The 18,129-nt window shown below is 46.2% G+C and overlaps 3 protein-coding genes across 4 annotated transcripts; 1 reads left to right on the forward strand and 2 right to left on the reverse strand.

Moving 5' to 3' along the window:
• Positions 1-633: 633 nt before the first annotated feature.
• On the reverse strand, positions 634-6,169 carry dnttip2 (deoxynucleotidyltransferase, terminal, interacting protein 2). The gene is made up of 7 exons (XM_047014529.1): positions 5,991-6,169; positions 2,817-5,461; positions 2,514-2,652; positions 2,106-2,201; positions 1,732-1,896; positions 1,398-1,507; positions 634-1,204 (listed from the first exon to the last, which is right to left on the reverse strand). Exons 1-7 carry the CDS (start codon positions 6,063-6,065, stop codon positions 1,108-1,110), a joined length of 3,327 nt encoding a protein of 1,108 aa, XP_046870485.1. The 5' UTR covers positions 6,066-6,169; the 3' UTR covers positions 634-1,107.
• Positions 6,170-6,439: 270 nt separating this feature from the next.
• Positions 6,440-12,057, reverse strand: gclm (glutamate-cysteine ligase, modifier subunit). Its single transcript, XM_047014535.1, has 7 exons — positions 11,717-12,057; positions 11,059-11,124; positions 9,895-9,979; positions 9,540-9,596; positions 8,949-9,151; positions 8,726-8,840; positions 6,440-8,127 (listed from the first exon to the last, which is right to left on the reverse strand). Exons 1-7 carry the CDS (start codon positions 11,840-11,842, stop codon positions 7,958-7,960), a joined length of 822 nt encoding a protein of 273 aa, XP_046870491.1. The 5' UTR covers positions 11,843-12,057; the 3' UTR covers positions 6,440-7,957.
• Positions 12,058-13,704: 1,647 nt separating this feature from the next.
• Positions 13,705-16,462, forward strand: ccl25b (chemokine (C-C motif) ligand 25b). Of its 2 annotated transcripts, none has more exons than XM_047014541.1 (5): positions 13,705-13,810; positions 14,622-14,708; positions 15,029-15,146; positions 15,435-15,528; positions 15,840-16,462. In XM_047014541.1, the coding sequence occupies exons 2-4, from the start codon at positions 14,642-14,644 to the stop codon at positions 15,526-15,528; spliced, it is 279 nt and encodes a 92-aa protein (XP_046870497.1). In that variant the 5' UTR covers positions 13,705-13,810; positions 14,622-14,641; the 3' UTR covers positions 15,840-16,462. The 2 variants fall into 2 exon arrangements, with proteins under 2 accessions (XP_046870497.1, XP_046870498.1); XM_047014542.1 differs by having other exon boundaries at positions 13,724-13,810; positions 14,625-14,708.
• The last annotated feature ends 1,667 nt before the right edge of the window (positions 16,463-18,129 follow it).

Genomic DNA, 18,129 nt, shown 5'->3' on the forward strand with positions numbered 1-18,129 from the left:
TATCACGTTACACTTAGTATCACACAGTATCACATTACACGAAGTATCTCACAGTATCACAGTACACCTAGTATCTTACAGTATCACAGTACACAAAGTATCTCACAGTATCACAGTACACAAAGTATCTCACAGTCTCACATTCGCTTCTCTATACCCCTACAACCAAAGGGGTTAGCATGGGTGTTTCGGATAAAATGACCAAAGGGGTTAGCATGGGTGTTTTTTTATGAAATTACCAAAGGGGTTAGCATGGGTGTTTTGGATTAAATGACCGAAAGGGTTTAGGATAAAATGACCAAAGGGGTTAGCATGGGTGTTTCGGATGAAATGACCAAAGGGGTTAGCATGGGTGTTTCGGATTAAATGACCCAAGGGGTTAGCATGGGTGTTTTTATATGAAATGACCAAAGGGGTTAGCATGGGTGTTTTGAATGAAATGACCAAAAGGGTTTTGGATTAAATAACCAAAGGGGTTTGGGGGTAAATGACCAAAGGGGTTAGCATGGGTGTTTTGGATGAAATGACCAAAAGGGTTAGCATGGGTGTTTTGGATGAAATGACCAAAGGGGTCAGCATGTGTGTTTTGGGGGAAATGTGTTTCGGTGCATGGGGATAACCAGTGAGGCTACATGCTGGTTAAACAGATGTTTATTGGACAGATGCAAGTATAAATGGACAACATGTTCTTTATAAAATAAGCTTCACATAACCGAAACCAGTTACTTGTATTGGTCATAACATTTTCTAAAATGTGGTCTACATCACCATACCATCACTTTAAAACAGCAGTACATTTGTCTTAGTATATCATTTTATTTCATAGCAGTCATATTTGCATTTCCATTTTCACAATTGATATAGATATATAAAAATAATTTGTTTATGTACACCTGAAAATAATTTAAACATCACAGGGTTTCTCCTGTGTGTGTGTGTGTTAGTGACACATGTTGTAAACTCATAAACAGTGTTTCCAGTAACAATCCTTTGTAGTGTCATCTGCCCAAATAAAAGGTGCAGTGTCTTGTATGTATAAAAAAAAGTACAAAAAGTACAAACTCTGGATAATATCTTAATCTTTATTACACCACACTGTTTATAGAGTCATTTCTTTTTATTTTTCAAAAATCTGTTCCTCTTTCTGCCAGCCCCCACAGCAGCCTTCTCTGTCATGATCTGTTGATACTTCTTCTTGTTTGTGCTAAAAGGTAAAGGAGACACAAGCATCAACACGAAGCATTTTACATCCGTGAAACATTAAAAAGAGTAAATGACCGATTGAAAATGAAAGAATCTTTGTATGCTTTCTGTATAAAAGGTGAACTGCAAAGATGGTAGAACAGCACCACCGTGTGTCTGGAGGTAAGAAGTCTGACATGCAGACATGAACGTACTGTCTGAACTCTGCATCAGCCAGCAGCTCCTCCACCATGGTCCGCTTCCTGTCCTTCTTGGGGATCCGAGAGTGATAGAAATCCACAGGACTGTCTACCACCGTGCCCACCTGAAACATGTAACACACGCACACAACCACACAGTAAGTTAAAGGTCTCAAACCCATAGGCCCGGTTTCCCAGATATGGATAATCCTGGTCCTAAAGTAATAGAAACATTCAATGATTTCCATCTAAAATGTTTTAAGGCTATGACTAGGGTTTACTCCATGTCTGGGAAACCGGGCCACAGTGAACGCCATCGAGGCAGAGTTGAGAGTGGTTGAACTCTGACCTGGAAATACTTGGGGAATCCATCGCGGTCGTTCTTCTTGTAGAATCTCTTGGGATCCATGGCTGCTCGCATCTTCAGGGCTTTAAGGTCTCCCTTCAGCTCTGTGGTCATCTCAGGGGCCCGCATGTTGAACCAACCATCTCCTGTGGTCTTCTCCTTCTCCGCCTGGAAGTGGGCGTGATAGTATACAACCCCATACATCAGTCTTATCTTGCACAGAAACTATATCGTTTTTGGGATCGCTAAAGAGCTATATATATTTTTTTTTAAGACTTTAAAACCTGTCCAGGGTGGCAGTGAACAGGATTAAACGATTTGTAGTTCTTCCACTGTTGAGTAAAGGTCCATCGAAGCTGATCTCGTCTGAGACTCACCTTGCGCTTTAGCTTCGAGGCCTGCTTGGACTCGCTGTACGGAGGAACCGCGTCCTGCTTCTCAAACTCTGGACCAATCACACTCTTCTTCATCACCTAACCACACAGGAAGTTTCAGTACACGTTTGACTGATATTTGAAGTAAACCAATGCCTGCTTTTCTATGCCTTACTGCCGGAGGTGACTGAATATATAATCAATTTGAGTAAAAATTAAATTAAATTAGAAAGGTATAAATTCCTGATATATTGGCACTTTAAAGGCACCAGTGAAGTCGGGTTTTAAAAATGAACAAAGTAAAACAATTTGATTGTTTATGAGATTAAACCCTCCTTCAAGAAGTCTAGTATTTCTTTCTAACTGGTCCCCTGGATACCAGGTGACCAGGACAGCAGCTGAGCGACTCACCTGGTCGTCGCTCTTCTGCTTCTTCTTCTGGGGGTCGTTGCTGGATGCGTTCTTCGGTTTGCCACCATCGAAACAGACGTACAAACCTCCCAGCTGCCGGGCTCTGAGGCCTGTGTCGATCCGGCTAGACAGCGCCATCCTGCGAACACACACACACCTCAGGGACACAGCATGTATGTGTGTCTGTACTGTGAATTCTTACCTCCCTGCATGGACATGAATGTGATGGCTAACATGCGTGCTTATACAAGGACCCCCCCGGGTGAAAAGTAGCCTGACATGTCTACGTGCAGACACACTCACGAGTTCTGGCTCTTGATAGTAAAGAGCGCCCTGTCATCGTCATCCTCCTCATCGTCACCATCTTCATCCACAAACTCTTCCTCATCCTCTGCAGCTGTCTCCGCCTCTTCCGGGGTCTCTTGGTAAAACCGTCCATCCCGTTGGCCCGGCCGTGTGTCAATCACAAACAGACCGTCAGAGACAGGCTCGCTCTGCGAGGGTCCGGCAAGGTCTTCATTATCCTCCTCTTCCTCCTCATGGCCAGACACCTCCTCATCCTCCTCCTCATCCTCGCTGCTGTCCAGCAGACTGACCACCTTCGCCTTCTGGATGATGATGGAGTCGTAGGGCTGCTGGGTGACCTCTGACACGACAACCTTGAGCTTCTGGCTGGAGTTCACCTGGATGGACTCAGGGAGGAAGGCCTGGGGGGGCAGGATAGCGGCTTCTGAACCCGCCTCGACAGTCTCAGGTGCTGAAACAGACACCTCCATCTCCTCCTCCTCCCCCTCCATCACCACCAACACACTGTCCACCTTCTTCTCAATCACCACATTCACCTCCTCCTGGTTCTCCTCTTCGGCCACCTCCTCCTGCTCCTTCAACACTGCCACCTGTGCCTCCTTCCTCTCTACCACCACATCCTCCTGCTGCTGCTCCTCTAACACCACAACATCCTCCTCCTCCTCCATCACCACCAACACACTGTCCACCTTCTTCTCAATCACCACATTCACCTCCTGGTTCTCCTCTTTGGCCACCTCCTCCTGCTCCTTCAACACTGCCACCTGTGCCTCCTTCCTCTCTACCACCACGTCCTTCTGCTGCTGCTCCTCCAACACCACAACATCGTCCTCCTCCTCCTCCTCCTGGTCTAACACCACCACCACCACCTCTTCCTGCTTCTTTTCTTCAACCCTGTCCTCCTCCTCCTCCTCCTCCTCTAACACCACCACCTCTTTCTGCTTCTCCTCTTCTGCCTTCTCCTCCTCCTCATCCTCCACCACCACCACCTCCCCCTGCTGGGCCTTCCCCTCCACCTTTTCCAGCTCCCCTTCTTCTTCACTCAGAACAAGATGGCAGGCATCTGCATTCAGCTCTGGGCTGTGTGCACGTGATGATGCAGCAATATCCATGGCCTCCTCTTCATGCCCCTCCTCTCCTGCTGTCACAGGGACGTAGCACACAGTCACTCCCCCTGTGTCTCCGTGACGGAGCTCTGGTTCAGGTCCAGCTTCTGTTTCCCGTGTCATCGCCCCCACATCTTCCTCTGTCGACGAAGCAGAGTGTGACTGCCCCCTCTGCTGGTCAGCCGCTGCCACTGCAGGTCCACACGCCGCCTGTGTGTCTGCCTGCGATGGAAGCGGTTCACTAGCAGCCTCTGACTCTTCCACATGCGCCTCCCCTGATACGATCACACTCCCTCTCTGGCTCTCCTCTGCTTGGCAGAAACCTCGGGGGTCATCTGTTTCGTCCTGGTCAATGAGGTCGATGACCTCCTCCTCTTCCTCCTCCAGAGTTAGGGTCACGTCCTCAGGGCCGATCGTGGCGTCCAGCTTCGAGTCTTCCAGCACGCTCTCCTCCTCCTGCCCCCGAGACACGCTCACCTTCCCCAGGTGGCAGGGCTTCTCTGTGGACATCTCTACCATGTGGGCCCCCTCCTCCAGCCCCCCCCTGCTCTCCTCCGTGACAGAGACTATGGTCCTCTCCACCACCACGGACAGCCTGGTGACGGAGACAGTCTTGCTGCAGGGGATGCCCCTCCCCCTTCTGGTGCTGACAGACGGGGAGACGTTCAACGACTCGTCGGAGTCCGTCGTCCCAGAGCAGGCGTATCTGGGCGCGGTTCTTTTGCGGGTAGACCTCCTGGGGGTCACGCTGGGGCCGGACTCGAAGCCCTCCGAGTCCCACGCCCCCGGGTCTGCCACTGGGGTCCTGGTCCTCCGGCTGGGGGTAGGGGAGCGGGGGAGGTCCGAGGCCTTCTCCAGGTGCATGGGGATGGGCTGGGTGGAGCGGCCGGTCCTGCCCCGGGCGGGGCGTCTGCTCGTGGACGGGGCGGCAGAGAGGCTGGAGGCACAGCTGTCGACCTCCGACACGTCCCCCGCGTCCTCGGCGCGGCGGCTGGCGAGGGAGCGAGTGATGGCGCTTCTCCTCAGGCTCCGGGTCACTCTCTGGGTGTCTGACGCCGCAGAGCTGCACGAGTCTTTCCCCTCCTCCTTCCCCTCCTCCTCAGACTCCACCGGGATCGAGTCTGATTGGCCAGAGCCCGCTGCCCTTTTGGTGCCACGGCGTGCAAGCGGCCCCACCCTGGACGCTGACGTCGCCGACGAACAGGAGTCTACATCTGAGAGATTTACGCACGGATTGGACGAGCGGCCCGGGGTCTTCCTCCGCCCCCTGCGCAGGATCGGGTGGTCCACGTCCGACGCTGCGGAGCAGGAGGACTCAGAGTCTGACACGTCCGCCTCATGTGTGGAGTCTAGCCGGTGGGACTGAAGCCTGGACGCCCTGGTTCTCCTCTTCACGGTGGAGCTCTGGTCCTGGAGAGGCGTGGAAGGGACCCCCTCTTCCCCACCAGCACCCACAGGGGTCATGGGCAGCTGAGAGGCAGTCTGCTCCCTGTTGGCCGTCCTCCTGCCGGTCCTTCTACAGCTGGATGGGGTAGCCTGGCGAAGAGGGAAGGTTTATGTTACTGTACTGTTGGAATAGTTATGCTATTGAGCAAGTCACTTTGTGTAACTGCACAGTCATGAATTGTAACTCTTTCTGTTCTATTTAGAAATGTATTTAACCAGGGACTATTACATTATTATAATGTTTTTTATCAGCTGCTACTACAGTGGCTAGCCTGCTGTGTTTCAATACTTCCGGCCTGGTTCTGTGACTGTTGAACACCAGAACTCAGAAAGCAACTGCAACAGAGGATCGGTTCATAAACACTACAAAAGCCAGTCAGCAGGCTGGCACCTGAATACTTTAACAAACAAACATTTCAGAGACAAAAAACAACGTGCCTTTGAACAAACAACTCGCAAACAAAGTAGCGAAGATACCACGTGAGCGTCAGAACTCCGGCTACCTAGCACACTCACTGAGCAGCACGTGACATTTTCTGTGTGCAACTTCGTCGGATAAACGAATTAATTTCTACTCGTATTTATCTAATTATACTCTTGACTTATGTCGACAACTTACAGAGACATCGGTGGATTCATCGGAGTTGGATTTCGTAGGGGAGCACGCGCGTACTCCTCTTCTGGTCGCCACCATCTTTCTTACAATCCCCTCTCACTCACTTCCGGTTTAGACATGTGTTCGTGGACTAGGCTACGATAGACTCGATCAATCAATTTACAAACTAGACAACATAGCCGATAAATCTGCATTGGTGTGGGAAATTAAACGGATTGCGTTCCCCATTTTCCCGTTCCCCCAGGCTTCTCAAATGAACAATAGGTAGCTTGGTATTGTAAACGACTGCCGCTACAAGAACTTAATGTATACAAAGTTCAAGGAGAAGTTAGTTATACGCAATACATAGGAAGTTTGAAACAATCATACTGCGCCGTAAAGTAAAAACAATAAAACATCGTTTTCCTATCTCTACGCTTTCCACTCCCACAAATCTTTAAAAACAACACATCTTGCTTTCATCATTTTAATAGACCCGATTTTAAAACATGATATACAGAATGAATGTTGACGTAAAATATATTCTTTGTTTACAGTACAACCTTCATATTTTGGACCCTGAAACTTTCCAGTGCTATAAGGAACAGGTCTTCATGCAAGTCCCTATGTAATTGCAGTACATTTGAGGTTTTCATTATTGCCATATCGCGGCGAAAGAGTTTCAATCTCATACACAGTACTGTTTGGGGGTAGGACATGCTTTAGAAACAGTCAATAAAAGATAAGAATAAGGTAAAATGCAACAAGAAAAGCATAATAAACACATTCAACATGAAGAAATGTGTAATATCCAGTAGTGTTCAGTGACTACAAGACTACTAGTGAAAATGTAAAATAAATGTAATACACTTATTTTTAAATGATATCTTAATAATTTGAGCGAAAAGTTTAATCTTTGAAAGAAGTTAATGAGTTTCACCATGGTAGTGGAATGTCGCCCCTTTGCTTTAGTGACAACAAGCACGTGGTCTCCATAAGGTCGTACAGAACCTGACGATCCTCGTTTCGCCCAACGCCATGTGACATGGTCTGCAGAACTTCTTGTGATGTGAAATAATGTTTGCCTTTCTCAGACTTCAAGCCCACATTAAATGTTCAATGTGGTCTCAGAATTTTTAACCCTACTGTACAGGATTCCGTTGTCGTAAAATGTAAAAGCCTACTTTTAATTAACATTATTAAATACAACTTTTCCAAAAAAGCAATGAAGATTAGAGGAAGCTGCTCATTTGCACACAAATGCCTTTTGGTATTGTCAATGGTTGCTCTAAACGACTGCTCTTTCTCTCTGGCCTGATTATTTAAACCTGTAAAGTCCATACTGTAAATAAAAACAAAAAAAAGCTAAACCGACATTCTAAAACTGACTTCCTTTTGTGGTACTTAAATCATACAGAATAGTGTTTCCCAGCCCAATACGCCCTAGCCTGATAAACCAGACAGGATGCTCCACACCAGACTGTAACCTGGAGTGATGTCAGAATCGACACCACATGCCCACTTATACAAGGAAAAACAACTCTAAGTGTAGATAAGGAAAAGAGGAGTAGGGAGAGAGAGAGAGGCACTTCACTGGAGCCTGGTTTTGACACCATGTTGGATGAGAGGTTAGCTACCAAGCATCTCTGTCATGTACAGAGGCCCTTCCTTGCAGTCAGGAGGGGGAGTGGTTTGGACTAGTATGCATTGGTCATGATTCAGCACTCTTCTGAAATCTCCCACCGACAGCCTGTCATTCTCTAAACAAACAAACACCCACGCACTTTACCAAACATCTTCCAATCGACACAGCGTGTATAATATTAAGTCTACATGGAAAGGTGGTAACAGCATGGATGTATCCATGCTTAACAGCAGCAAAAGGCCTGGCTCACGTGTGTGTTTGTGTGTCTAGAGAAGGAGAATGACTCTGCCGACAGTTTGTCTTCCATAAGGAGTTCTTCTTCACTGCGTGGCAGCTAACCGGCTAGCTACTGGCTGTTCTTCCTGGCGTGGACCAGGTAGCCCTTGGCCTTGATGATGCCTCTGCTCTTGACGATGATGGAGTAACGCAGGACCCAGTCCAGACGCCAGTCCTCCACCTGCAGCTGTCTGGTGCTCTCCTGCACCGCCTCCTGGAAGCTGGCGGCCGACATCAGCTCTGAGGGGCGGGGGAAGGAGAGAGAGAGGGGCGGGGGGAGGAGAGAGAGAGGGGCGGGGGGAGGAGAGAGAGAGAGGGGCGGTGGGAGGAGAGAGAGGGGCGGGGGGAGGAGAGAGAGGGGCGGGCCGAACAATGAGCATTTACACAGGTTCTGTCTTTATTCTGGATTATGTCTTCCATGTTGTAACACCATCTCCCTCTGTGAACTGACTGCACCTACAAAATGGTTTATGATGTGGCTGGTTTTCTCACGATGTACTTGGTTATTCACTAACTGCTGAAATGCTTTTAGAACTTAGCACTTCTGATCCTTGTTTATCAGTTGTACTTTGTATGTGTACCATTTGTATGTCACTTTGGGTTAAACTGTATCAATAAAATGTCTACACAACTGTGTGGATCATAAAAGACTTGTTCATTCCCACGCTCCCACTCACGACACTGACGATGTTCTTGTAAACAATGGACTTGGAATCTGGCTCTTCCAGGCCAGGACTAGAGACATGTCTGGACATGAAGAAGCCTTTAGCATGAGGACTCAACTCAGGCCTCTGAGGAACACTGTGAGCGTGCGGGGGGGTTGTGGAAAGGTCGTCACCTTTAGGGTCGTTGTGAGTGAGCAGCTGGATGTCAAACTCCTTGGCAAAGGCTGTGAGATCAGGAGGCATCACACAGCAGGAGGCAAGGTTCACCTGGTTACTGCTGGGCTTCACCTGGAGAGAGAGAGGGGGTTACTAATACACACACACAATCACATTCTCTTACCCTCACACACGTATTCCCTCTGTCTGTCACACACACACACCTCTCTCCCCCCTCACCTGGGCCCAGTTGTAGAGCTGTTCCAGCAGGTCCTTGTCCAGGTCGGAGGTGCCGATGGCGGCGATCTTGTGGCTGTGGACCAGCGCCTGCAGCTCCTCCCAGCACGGCTGCAGGTGGGCCAGCGTCTGGACCTCCCCATCCGGGAGGCTAGGGGGCGCTATGATCACAGAGTCCAGCTGAGACACCCCCAGGGTCACACAGGCTGCAGAGGACAAGAGCAAGATAGCGGGGGAAAGACTTAACAAGTTGAACTCCACACTGGCCACAATTGGATTTGTTCCCCCCCAAAATTATCACACATTCTTTTGGAGAAAATCGTAGGTCTGACCGAATTAGATTAGAAACACTCTCTTTAAAGAACCACTTGTTTTAACCAAGCAGACCATGGCAGAGCAGAGGTCACCTCGCGGGGAGTGAAGAAAGAAAATAGAATTCTCCTTAGTATTCGAGAATCTTCTCCTTAGTATTCTAGAATCTTCTCCTTAGTATTCCATTAGATGCATGAAGACGCCAGTCAGACTTCATGTCAGAACAGAAAGAGGAGGTGGGGAGGGTGGCGGTGTGAGAGAGAGAAGATGAGGCACACTCACCCAAGTCCACCGCTTCTTTAATGGCCGACTGGTCCGACTCACACAGAAACAGCTTGACTGTGAAGCGACAAGGAATTCACAACAGGATCTTAAAGGGCAGGGTCTGTAATGTTGTTTGCGTGCACTTCTTGTCACATTTGCTTAAATAAACCTCACATCCTGACAGCAACCAATAAATCTAAAGATTTGACAGTAAAATGTAAATAAATGCTACATTTGTCAACACCGCAGGTCTGTAATAAACATGACCAATCATTTACTCAAGCCCAAATTGCTCATGTCACAAAACTTACCCACCAGGCCTTTAAGACCAGCACTTGAGTGTAAAACAGCCAGGGGTGGGTTAGAACCGTACCTGACACCTTCAGCTCCTCCCTCTCCTCCGGGGTGATGGCCTCTGTGGTCTGGGGGATGGAGCAGTCCAGCGTTTCAGGGAGATCCTGAGAGTCAAAACAAACTTACAGATGAGGCGGCCAGTGTGCAGGCCTGGGTCAAACACATGCAGAAGGTCACTGAATATTGCAGAAGGGGGTGGGTGGGGGTGGTTGTCTGGGGGGGATGCCATTATGAGCATAGTGCAGAATATCCCCCAGTCCTCTGTAGAATCCCCCCCCCCCCCATCCCCACCCCCCAGGCCCATAGATGTGGTGGCGAGGGGGTAGATTAGCTGAGCCCAGCAGAAACATGGCGTCAGGTCACACCAGGCCAGGGGCAATGTCTCCTGCTCCCTCCCCCAGCGCAGACACACGTTCCTGGGGGCTTTAGCCTCCAGCTCTGCGTGAACATCCAGTCTGACAGCTCTCTTTCATCGCGATGCGGCACTCAATGAACACCCCCGCTGTGTTGTTTTCTCCACACTGGAATGCTGTGGTCTGTGTTCGTAGTATCCGAGTAGAAAAGGCAGATACAATGGGCCAGGCTGTGCAAGAGTTTTATCACAGGTCTGCATGTGGAATTAGGTTGCTTGGAGTAATGAGTGGTGGACATATGACTTTCTATGATTCAGTGGCATTAACGTAAGGCAGTGGTTCCCAACCCTGGTCCTCGGGACCCCTGTCCTGCATGTTTTAGATGTTTCTCTGCTCCAAAACACCTGAAGCAGGGCTGGATTAACGACCCATTCATTTGAATCAGGTGTGTTGGAGCAGGGAAACATCTAAAACATGCAGGACAGGGGGTCCCGAGGACCAGGGATGGGAACCACTAAAATAAGATTAAACTTTTTTTAACCCAGAAGATAAAGTTTACAGGTTACAACATTTAACACAATATTGTAACGAAAGTGTAGAAAGTGCTAAGGGAGTAAATGCTAAAGGTAATAAATAGATAATAATACTGTACATGACAGACTAAACAAACCATAGACTCCAGCCTCTGGGGTTGGAATAGGAGTGCAAGCAAGGCTAGTCCTGTAACATCACCACTGCCTAAAGCTACTAGAAGTTTTGTTTCCTTATCACATTCATATGGAGATATGGTGGCAGCATGGAATATTTTCATAATGTGGGCCCTGTCTCACCTTGTCTGTGATGGGAGGAGTTGTGTTGAACCACTCACTCAGGGTGGCTCGGATACAGTCTTGTAGCTGGAGAACAATAAACAGCATAAATAAATGATAGCTGTGTCATGTGAGGGCTGCTACAACTATGGTAACTGAGTACAGATAAAAGGAGGAATATCAACGCCTCTTCTGTTGAGATGTACCTTATCGTTCGTCACCTTCCTGACCTTGAGAGTGGTTCTCAAAACAGACAACATTCACGAGGACTTTTTATGACACACTAGGAGTGTTGTCAAATGTTAACATCTAAATCAGATGGTTTTGTTATATAATCTTTGTACAGTACCAAGTCTACTTGCCTGTGACTACAGTCTTTGAGGGGACGATGTGTCTCTTGTGTTAAAGCAGAGAGCCAGAGCACAAGTATTTCCTTGAACACATTTAACACGTCAATAAAAGTTTAGCTTGAACTTGAATTGCATTCGATCATTGCTAACGCCGTTAGCTAAGCTAGGCTAAAATGTCCTCCTAAGCAACTAGTTAATTGGTGGTAGCTAGCTAGCTGTCTCATTCACCTGATCTACGACATTAAATGGTGCTTATCTCTGCGCACAATTGAACAATTGATATGTCAAATCAAAACTACTACTACTACTAGTCTAAATTATTTTCTTACCTCTTCGCCTGGCGAGGATGGACATTTTTTCTTGAGACGGCTCCGGTTCACTAAATTCCCGGTGTGCAGGTTTAGAGTTGAAGCATGGTTCAGAAGCGACTTGGCATTACTGTTGACGGTCTCCATGTGGGATTCTTTGTATCTAGCTAGTTTTTCACTGGTCGCAAAACACCGATTAAGGAAGCCTCCCGTTAGCTTTTCTCACAAAAAATGCAATCTCAGCTAGCTAGATGATTCCCAGCGAGGAGTGACCTCGCTCAGGGTAGTCTTGTCAGAATGACTTGCATATGCGTAATGTTTATTTGGCAAAAGGTATCCCGGCGTGATGGTAGCAAGTGGAACGAGGTACGCCTACTTGCCTACGCAATTCAGATTTGTTGCATTGAAATTCTGGCCTGGACTTTTGAGGACTGGGGAGAATTATTTCCTGGAGTGGATTAGGCTAAGAGTGGATTGGAATATAAACTCCTATTTACCACAAGATGACGCTGTGGTCTTATGTTGTATCCGCCTTCCGTCGCCTTTTTGGGAATAGAACGATTAGATTTAAGGTATAAATCCCCCATATGCACGTGTCTGTAGGCCAGGGGCGATTCTAGGATTAGACCTTTAGGGGTGCTCAGCCCCCAATGGAAATGTAACATGTATACAGTGCCTTGCAAAAGTGCTCAACCACCTTGCTAATATAATCTCTAATTTCAATGGATAACAATTCATACATTTCTGAATTTTTTGCAAAATATTGAATGAATGATGAACTACTACCTTTCTTCATGAACTACCAGCGTCAAATGATAATAAACAATAATACTTTTTATTTTTTTATTATTATTTTTAAGGGTGCTGAGATACTTGAGCACCCCTAAAAGGATCTAAAATCGCCACTGCTGTAAGCTATTCACATTAAAGAACTGGAGCGGTCCCAGTAAAATAGGTCACTGATGACATTTTCTAGGGGAGCACATTTCCAGGTAAGGAGTTAACTAGTTACTAATCATCATCATCGTGTTTTTTTACCATTCCAAACTTTTTATTCACACACACGGATAACTTTTTTTTCGAAATAATTTTTTATATAATGTTTTCAACCTTTCAAAAGTTTTTTTCTAAAGTCTTTTTTTTCCACACAGTGCAAGGAGAGGTTAGGAGGAGATCAGGTAAGCCCAACACCGTAGATTAAAGCAGAGCAGAGTACAATTTCAATGATGCAAACTTTTGTTTAAAAACGTTTTTAGAAATGTTTCTATCAACCTTTCGAAACCGTTTTTCTTTTTAAACTTTTGTCTAAACGTTTTGGATCAAAACTTTTCTTTCACACACACAGTTTATATTAGCAGGTGGTGCATTTCTTGGTAAGACACAATACAGCCCTGCCCTGAATTAAATGCACGGAAAAGTGTGGTAGGGAGGAGGAAGGGAGGGTTGGAGAGAGGGACAGAGAGAGAGAGAGAGAGAGAGGGAGGGAGGGAGGGAAGGAGGTAAGGAGGGAGGGAGGGAGAGAGAGAGAGAGAGAAAGAGAGAGAGAGAGAGAGAGAGAGAGAGAGAGAGAGAGAGAGAGAGAGAGAGAGAGAGAAAGAGAGAAAGAGAGAGGGAGGGAGGGACGGAGGGAGGGAGGGAGGGAGAGAAAGAGAGAGAGAGAGAGAGAGAGAGAGAGAGAGAGAGAGAGAGAGAGAGAGAGAGAGAGAGAGAGAGAGAGGGAGAGAGAGAGAGAGAGGGAGGTGAACTGTGTGTTTTACTTTCTGGACCTGAACTTTTTGTCGCTCATCCTTAACCTTGTGTTGTGCCAAGAAAAACATGGCAAATTAGATCAGTAATCAAAAAAAATTTCTTCCGAGCATTTGTAAAATCGCTTGCCAAGCAAAAAAAAACTGTTTGATGGATATCTGGCTGGTTGGCTATGAATGCATGCTACTGTGGCAGCATGTGAAGAGAATCTGTGTGTGTAGGTGTGTGTGTGTGTGCGTGTGTGGGTGTGTGTGTGTGTGTAGGCGAGGGGGAGGTGTCACGGGGAGTGTATAAAGGAACTTGGGAATGCAGGACAGCCCCAACCTCAACCTGAAGTCCTCTTTGCAGAAACATCACACTCCAAGATCTGTAAGTAGCTTACATTCCTCTTCCCAGTGGTGTTTGTGTTGCATTTTATTCCAATCTAGTCTTGTGCAGAGTTTAGGCAGCTCATGAAACAACACACCATGTTTATGTTACTGTTTATATGGCTCAAGGATGTGTTTGTAAATGCAACCCTTCCTTCTAAATATCTCTGTCTAAAACAGCCCACAAACACACAACTCTTTTAAGAGTGTGCTTTACAAACTTTCAAAAGAACCACGTTGCCAAATATGTTTAATGGAGCACACAAGGACTATTTGTTTCGTCAAGAGCATAGTTTTACAAGACCTCCACATAAACTCTCCCAGAGAACACATGATGCAAAACAGCTTTAAAACACAGGCTTTCACAGTGAGGAGCGATTGTGTGTTGACAGGGCAAAGGAGTCTGTATCGATCAATATAATAACTCAGGGAGAACTGGGTGGTCTCTTACGGGAAACACAGCCCCTGGACTCAACAGCACAACAACAAGAGAAAGTTTATCTTCTCTCTGTTCTGCCTCCTTTCTTCCCCACTGCTTGTCCTCCTCTTCTCCTCTCCTCCTCTCCTCTCCCTGACTGTCCTCCCCTTTCCTTTCCTCTCCTCTCCTCTCCTCTCCTCCTCTCCCTGACTGTCCTCCCCTTTCCTCTCCTCTCCTCCCCCCTCCTCTCCTCTCCTCCCCTCTCCTCTCCTCCTCTCCCTGACTGTCCTCCCCTTTCCTCTCCTCCCCTCTCCTTTCCTCCCCCTCCTCTCCTCCCCTCTCCTCCTCTCACTGACTGTCCTCTCCTCGACTCTCCTGGGCATTTCTGTTACAGCAGCAGAAGAAGCAGAAGTCATGAAGTTCTCGTCTCTCTTCTTTTTCCTGCTCCTCCTAACCGGCACGTATCTCAGTCTGGCGCAAGGTAGGCATCGCTACCTGGCAACTCACTGCATGTGACATCAGAAAATACAATACAACAGATGTTCATTTTTTCATTTTATCAAGGATTTTAAGAAACATCCACATAGAAAGATTCACATAGAATATGTATTGCATTTTTAGAACGTGATGTAAGATTTGACATGCATGCAATTTCCGTTTGCTCCCGATACTTTGAATATTGATTCCTTGCCAGGGCTATTGGTATCAACACAATAAGATTTGGGTCATTGTGCTTTAAAACCAAAAACATGGCGTAGTCGGTGTTGAAACTGCGGTTGTGTTTCTGTGTGTTTCTTCTAGGGTCTTATGGGAACTGTTGCCTGGGTTACGTGACTAAAATGAAGAAGAACGTGAAGAAGAACGTGGTGGGGTACAGGAAACAGGAAACAGACGGGGACTGCAACCTCAGAGCCGTAGTGTGAGTAGGAAGCCCTCTGTTGCCTCGTCACCCAGCTTTACTGCATTTCCTAAAACAAATCTTTCTCTTCCTGATTTGTCCTGTCACGGATCAGCATAAACACATCCTGTTTTTTTATCGTATCACAAAAATGCCTTACTCTCAGGTGAGAGATGCTGACCTCGGACTTCATCCAGACAACTTATCACAGCGTTACTGAGACACAAGAAATGTCGACCAGCATGTGTGTTAAAGCTCTAACATAATAAGTAAATGAATACAAGTTCTCAATGTGTTGTGCTCATACAGGTTCACCACCACCAAAGACAAAACCATCTGTGCCAATCCCACCCTGCCCTGGGTGCAGCATCTGATGCACAAGATCGACAACTCAGCCAACTAGGTACAAAGCAGTCTCACTGATCACAGATTCACCCATTTTTATATCAAATATTTGTTTTAGTTTCATCAGCAAACTGCAGATATGAGGTTGATTATAGAGCTGAGAAACTAAACATCAAATATCACCACATATCAAACCTGCCACAGAGCAGCGACACGTGACAGGGTTTAACTATGGACTTTCTAGATGGAAATCAACCCCCTTCATCACTGTCATGCATCACATGACACCCAAGCTACAGAAGTCTCATCATAAACACGCTGAGTAGCACTGCTAAGCTTGTAAAACATGTGATCTGAATGTGTTCACAGCCTTTTCCTGGGGGAGGAGAGGACCGAGGAGGAGACGCTGCCCTGAACGGTCCTGGGGGTGAAACCTGAACATGCTCTCACAGACAGACTGTGAAAGTAAATAGTTTACTCTCCAGGAATGTTATATTAAGCTGCAAAACGCATACCTGTACTTGTATAACACGCTAAAGTCTATGCAAACAGTATGAAGTTTGTGCCCCATTATTACGTTGTGCAAACTGTGATGGGGCAGTCCAGGGATGCTTCGAGATGGGATGAGCTGTACATTGTGTATATTACTGTCTAACGCTTCACTAGGGTACACACAACCATGTCAGCACCTGCTAGGAATGAGCCACTACCCAGCAGCTTTGCATTGTCTCTATACTGTGTGTGTCTGTGTCTGTGTCTGTGTGTGTGTGTGTGTGTGTGTGTGTGTGTGTGTGTGTGTGTGTGTGTGTGTGTGTGTGTGAGTGTTTGTGAAAGAGAAATATAGGTAGACCTGGGATTTTCTTTTCAATTCTTTTAAAAACTCAAATTATATATAAATCTTTTTTTTTTCTCAATATATGTCACCATGTTTAAAAAGTATATTTTGTACAGTGTACTCTAACTTCAATTAAAAGATACAACTCGGACAGTTACTTATCTCTACTATCTACTATTATCTCTCTTACTGGACTCGTCACTTATCTCTTGATCTACTGAAAAAAGACGTCAATTATCACATCACCAGTCTCATCAATCAAGTCACTCATTGTTCATCTGAGGCTGCCGCTTAAGACCTTCTTTGCCCTAAGCTCATCCTTAACTAGACACGTGCTGACATGAAATAGGAGTTAAAATGCTCTAATTCCATCACAGACATGTTGCGTCTTGCTTCATTGATGTTTGTGCGCATGTGCCTGCTAGTAAACGGTTCGGTTCCCCCCAGGCAAACCTTCGGGGCTTGAGACGGAGTGGCAATGCTTACCGTGTTCATGTGGCGATATAGACACAACGGCATTAATGTCGAGAAAGGATGCTTTCTTTTAACAGTTTCAACACCCGTTCTGTCTTATGTCTTCATGTTTGCCAAATGTAAGTTCTTCTGTTAAACATTCGTATGTTTGTATTTTTTATTTTTTATTATCAAAGACTATTTGAAATGAAGCTAATGCATTAGCTTTAATCTCCTCTTCCATATGTTGGAATCTCTGCCGAGTGCCGACAGATGTTTAAGATCGGTTTTTGTTCACATGTGGGGCGAATCAAGACATGCTAATCAAATACGGAGAAAGCTGTGTGTTATCATTCCAGAACTCATTGTACCAAATAGGCCTACACTCAGAAACAACATATTTGGACCAGATTCAGGCTATTTCTCAAGAATAAGAGAACAGCGGAAAAAAAACGAAAGTGTTGAACAGTGGTTTTGTAATGACCTTTGTAGGTGAATGACTCATTTTTTTCCTGCGGGAAAAAAAACATAGTGAGCAATGTAAGCTCCTGGAGCCTGTAGCAAAATAATATGATGACAGTAACATTAAGTTCATAAATCCATCACTGATGTTCATTTGTACATTTCTATACAGTCTTGCGCAATATTCATGCTCGAGATCTTTGCTATAATGCTACAGTAAATTAAAGTTCTGAAGTGTCATTCTGATCAGGAATATCGAAGTAAAGCTGAAATCAACCATGTAATCGTGAAATTAACCGTGCAAACACACAGTTCATATATATTCTCGAGACTTATGTGTGTGTGGCTTTGACACAGTTGAAATTAATTTAATTGTGGGGGTGATGTGAGGTAACCAAGCTTAACTTCAGAAAGATCCACCCAGTCAAACAGACCGCCACAGTCAGGTGTGCACATGTTCTTACAGTTTGTTCTCATTCTTCACCGGACACATTGTCTGACCGCAGTGCAATTCAGTCCGTTATATTTTTTTGCGGTTCCGTTACTGCGATGGAGGCCGCGATGGAAGCTGCGGGCCTACATCGCTCTCTCTTCCATATCTTGACGTCCATAAACTATAACTCACTATGGCCAAAAGCGTCCTGTCAATCAGTTCCCAGCTCACTACAACACAAACAGATGTGTCAATGTCATACATTCAGAAGATTGATCTCTTGCTGAAGCTGAGAGGAAACATTCAGATATTTACACACCTACACATTGTCGCTGAGTAGGCTACAACCCTAAGGAGCGATTGATTTGGGCATAAAATTAGGGTCGGGCACATGTAATCTGGTTTATCTCTCAATGTAACCACACACAAACACCCGATCACACACACACACACACACACACACACACAAGAGAGAG

This window comes from Hypomesus transpacificus, unplaced genomic scaffold (genome assembly GCF_021917145.1).
Source record: "Hypomesus transpacificus isolate Combined female unplaced genomic scaffold, fHypTra1 scaffold_256, whole genome shotgun sequence".
Lineage (NCBI taxonomy): Eukaryota > Metazoa > Chordata > Actinopteri > Osmeriformes > Osmeridae > Hypomesus > Hypomesus transpacificus.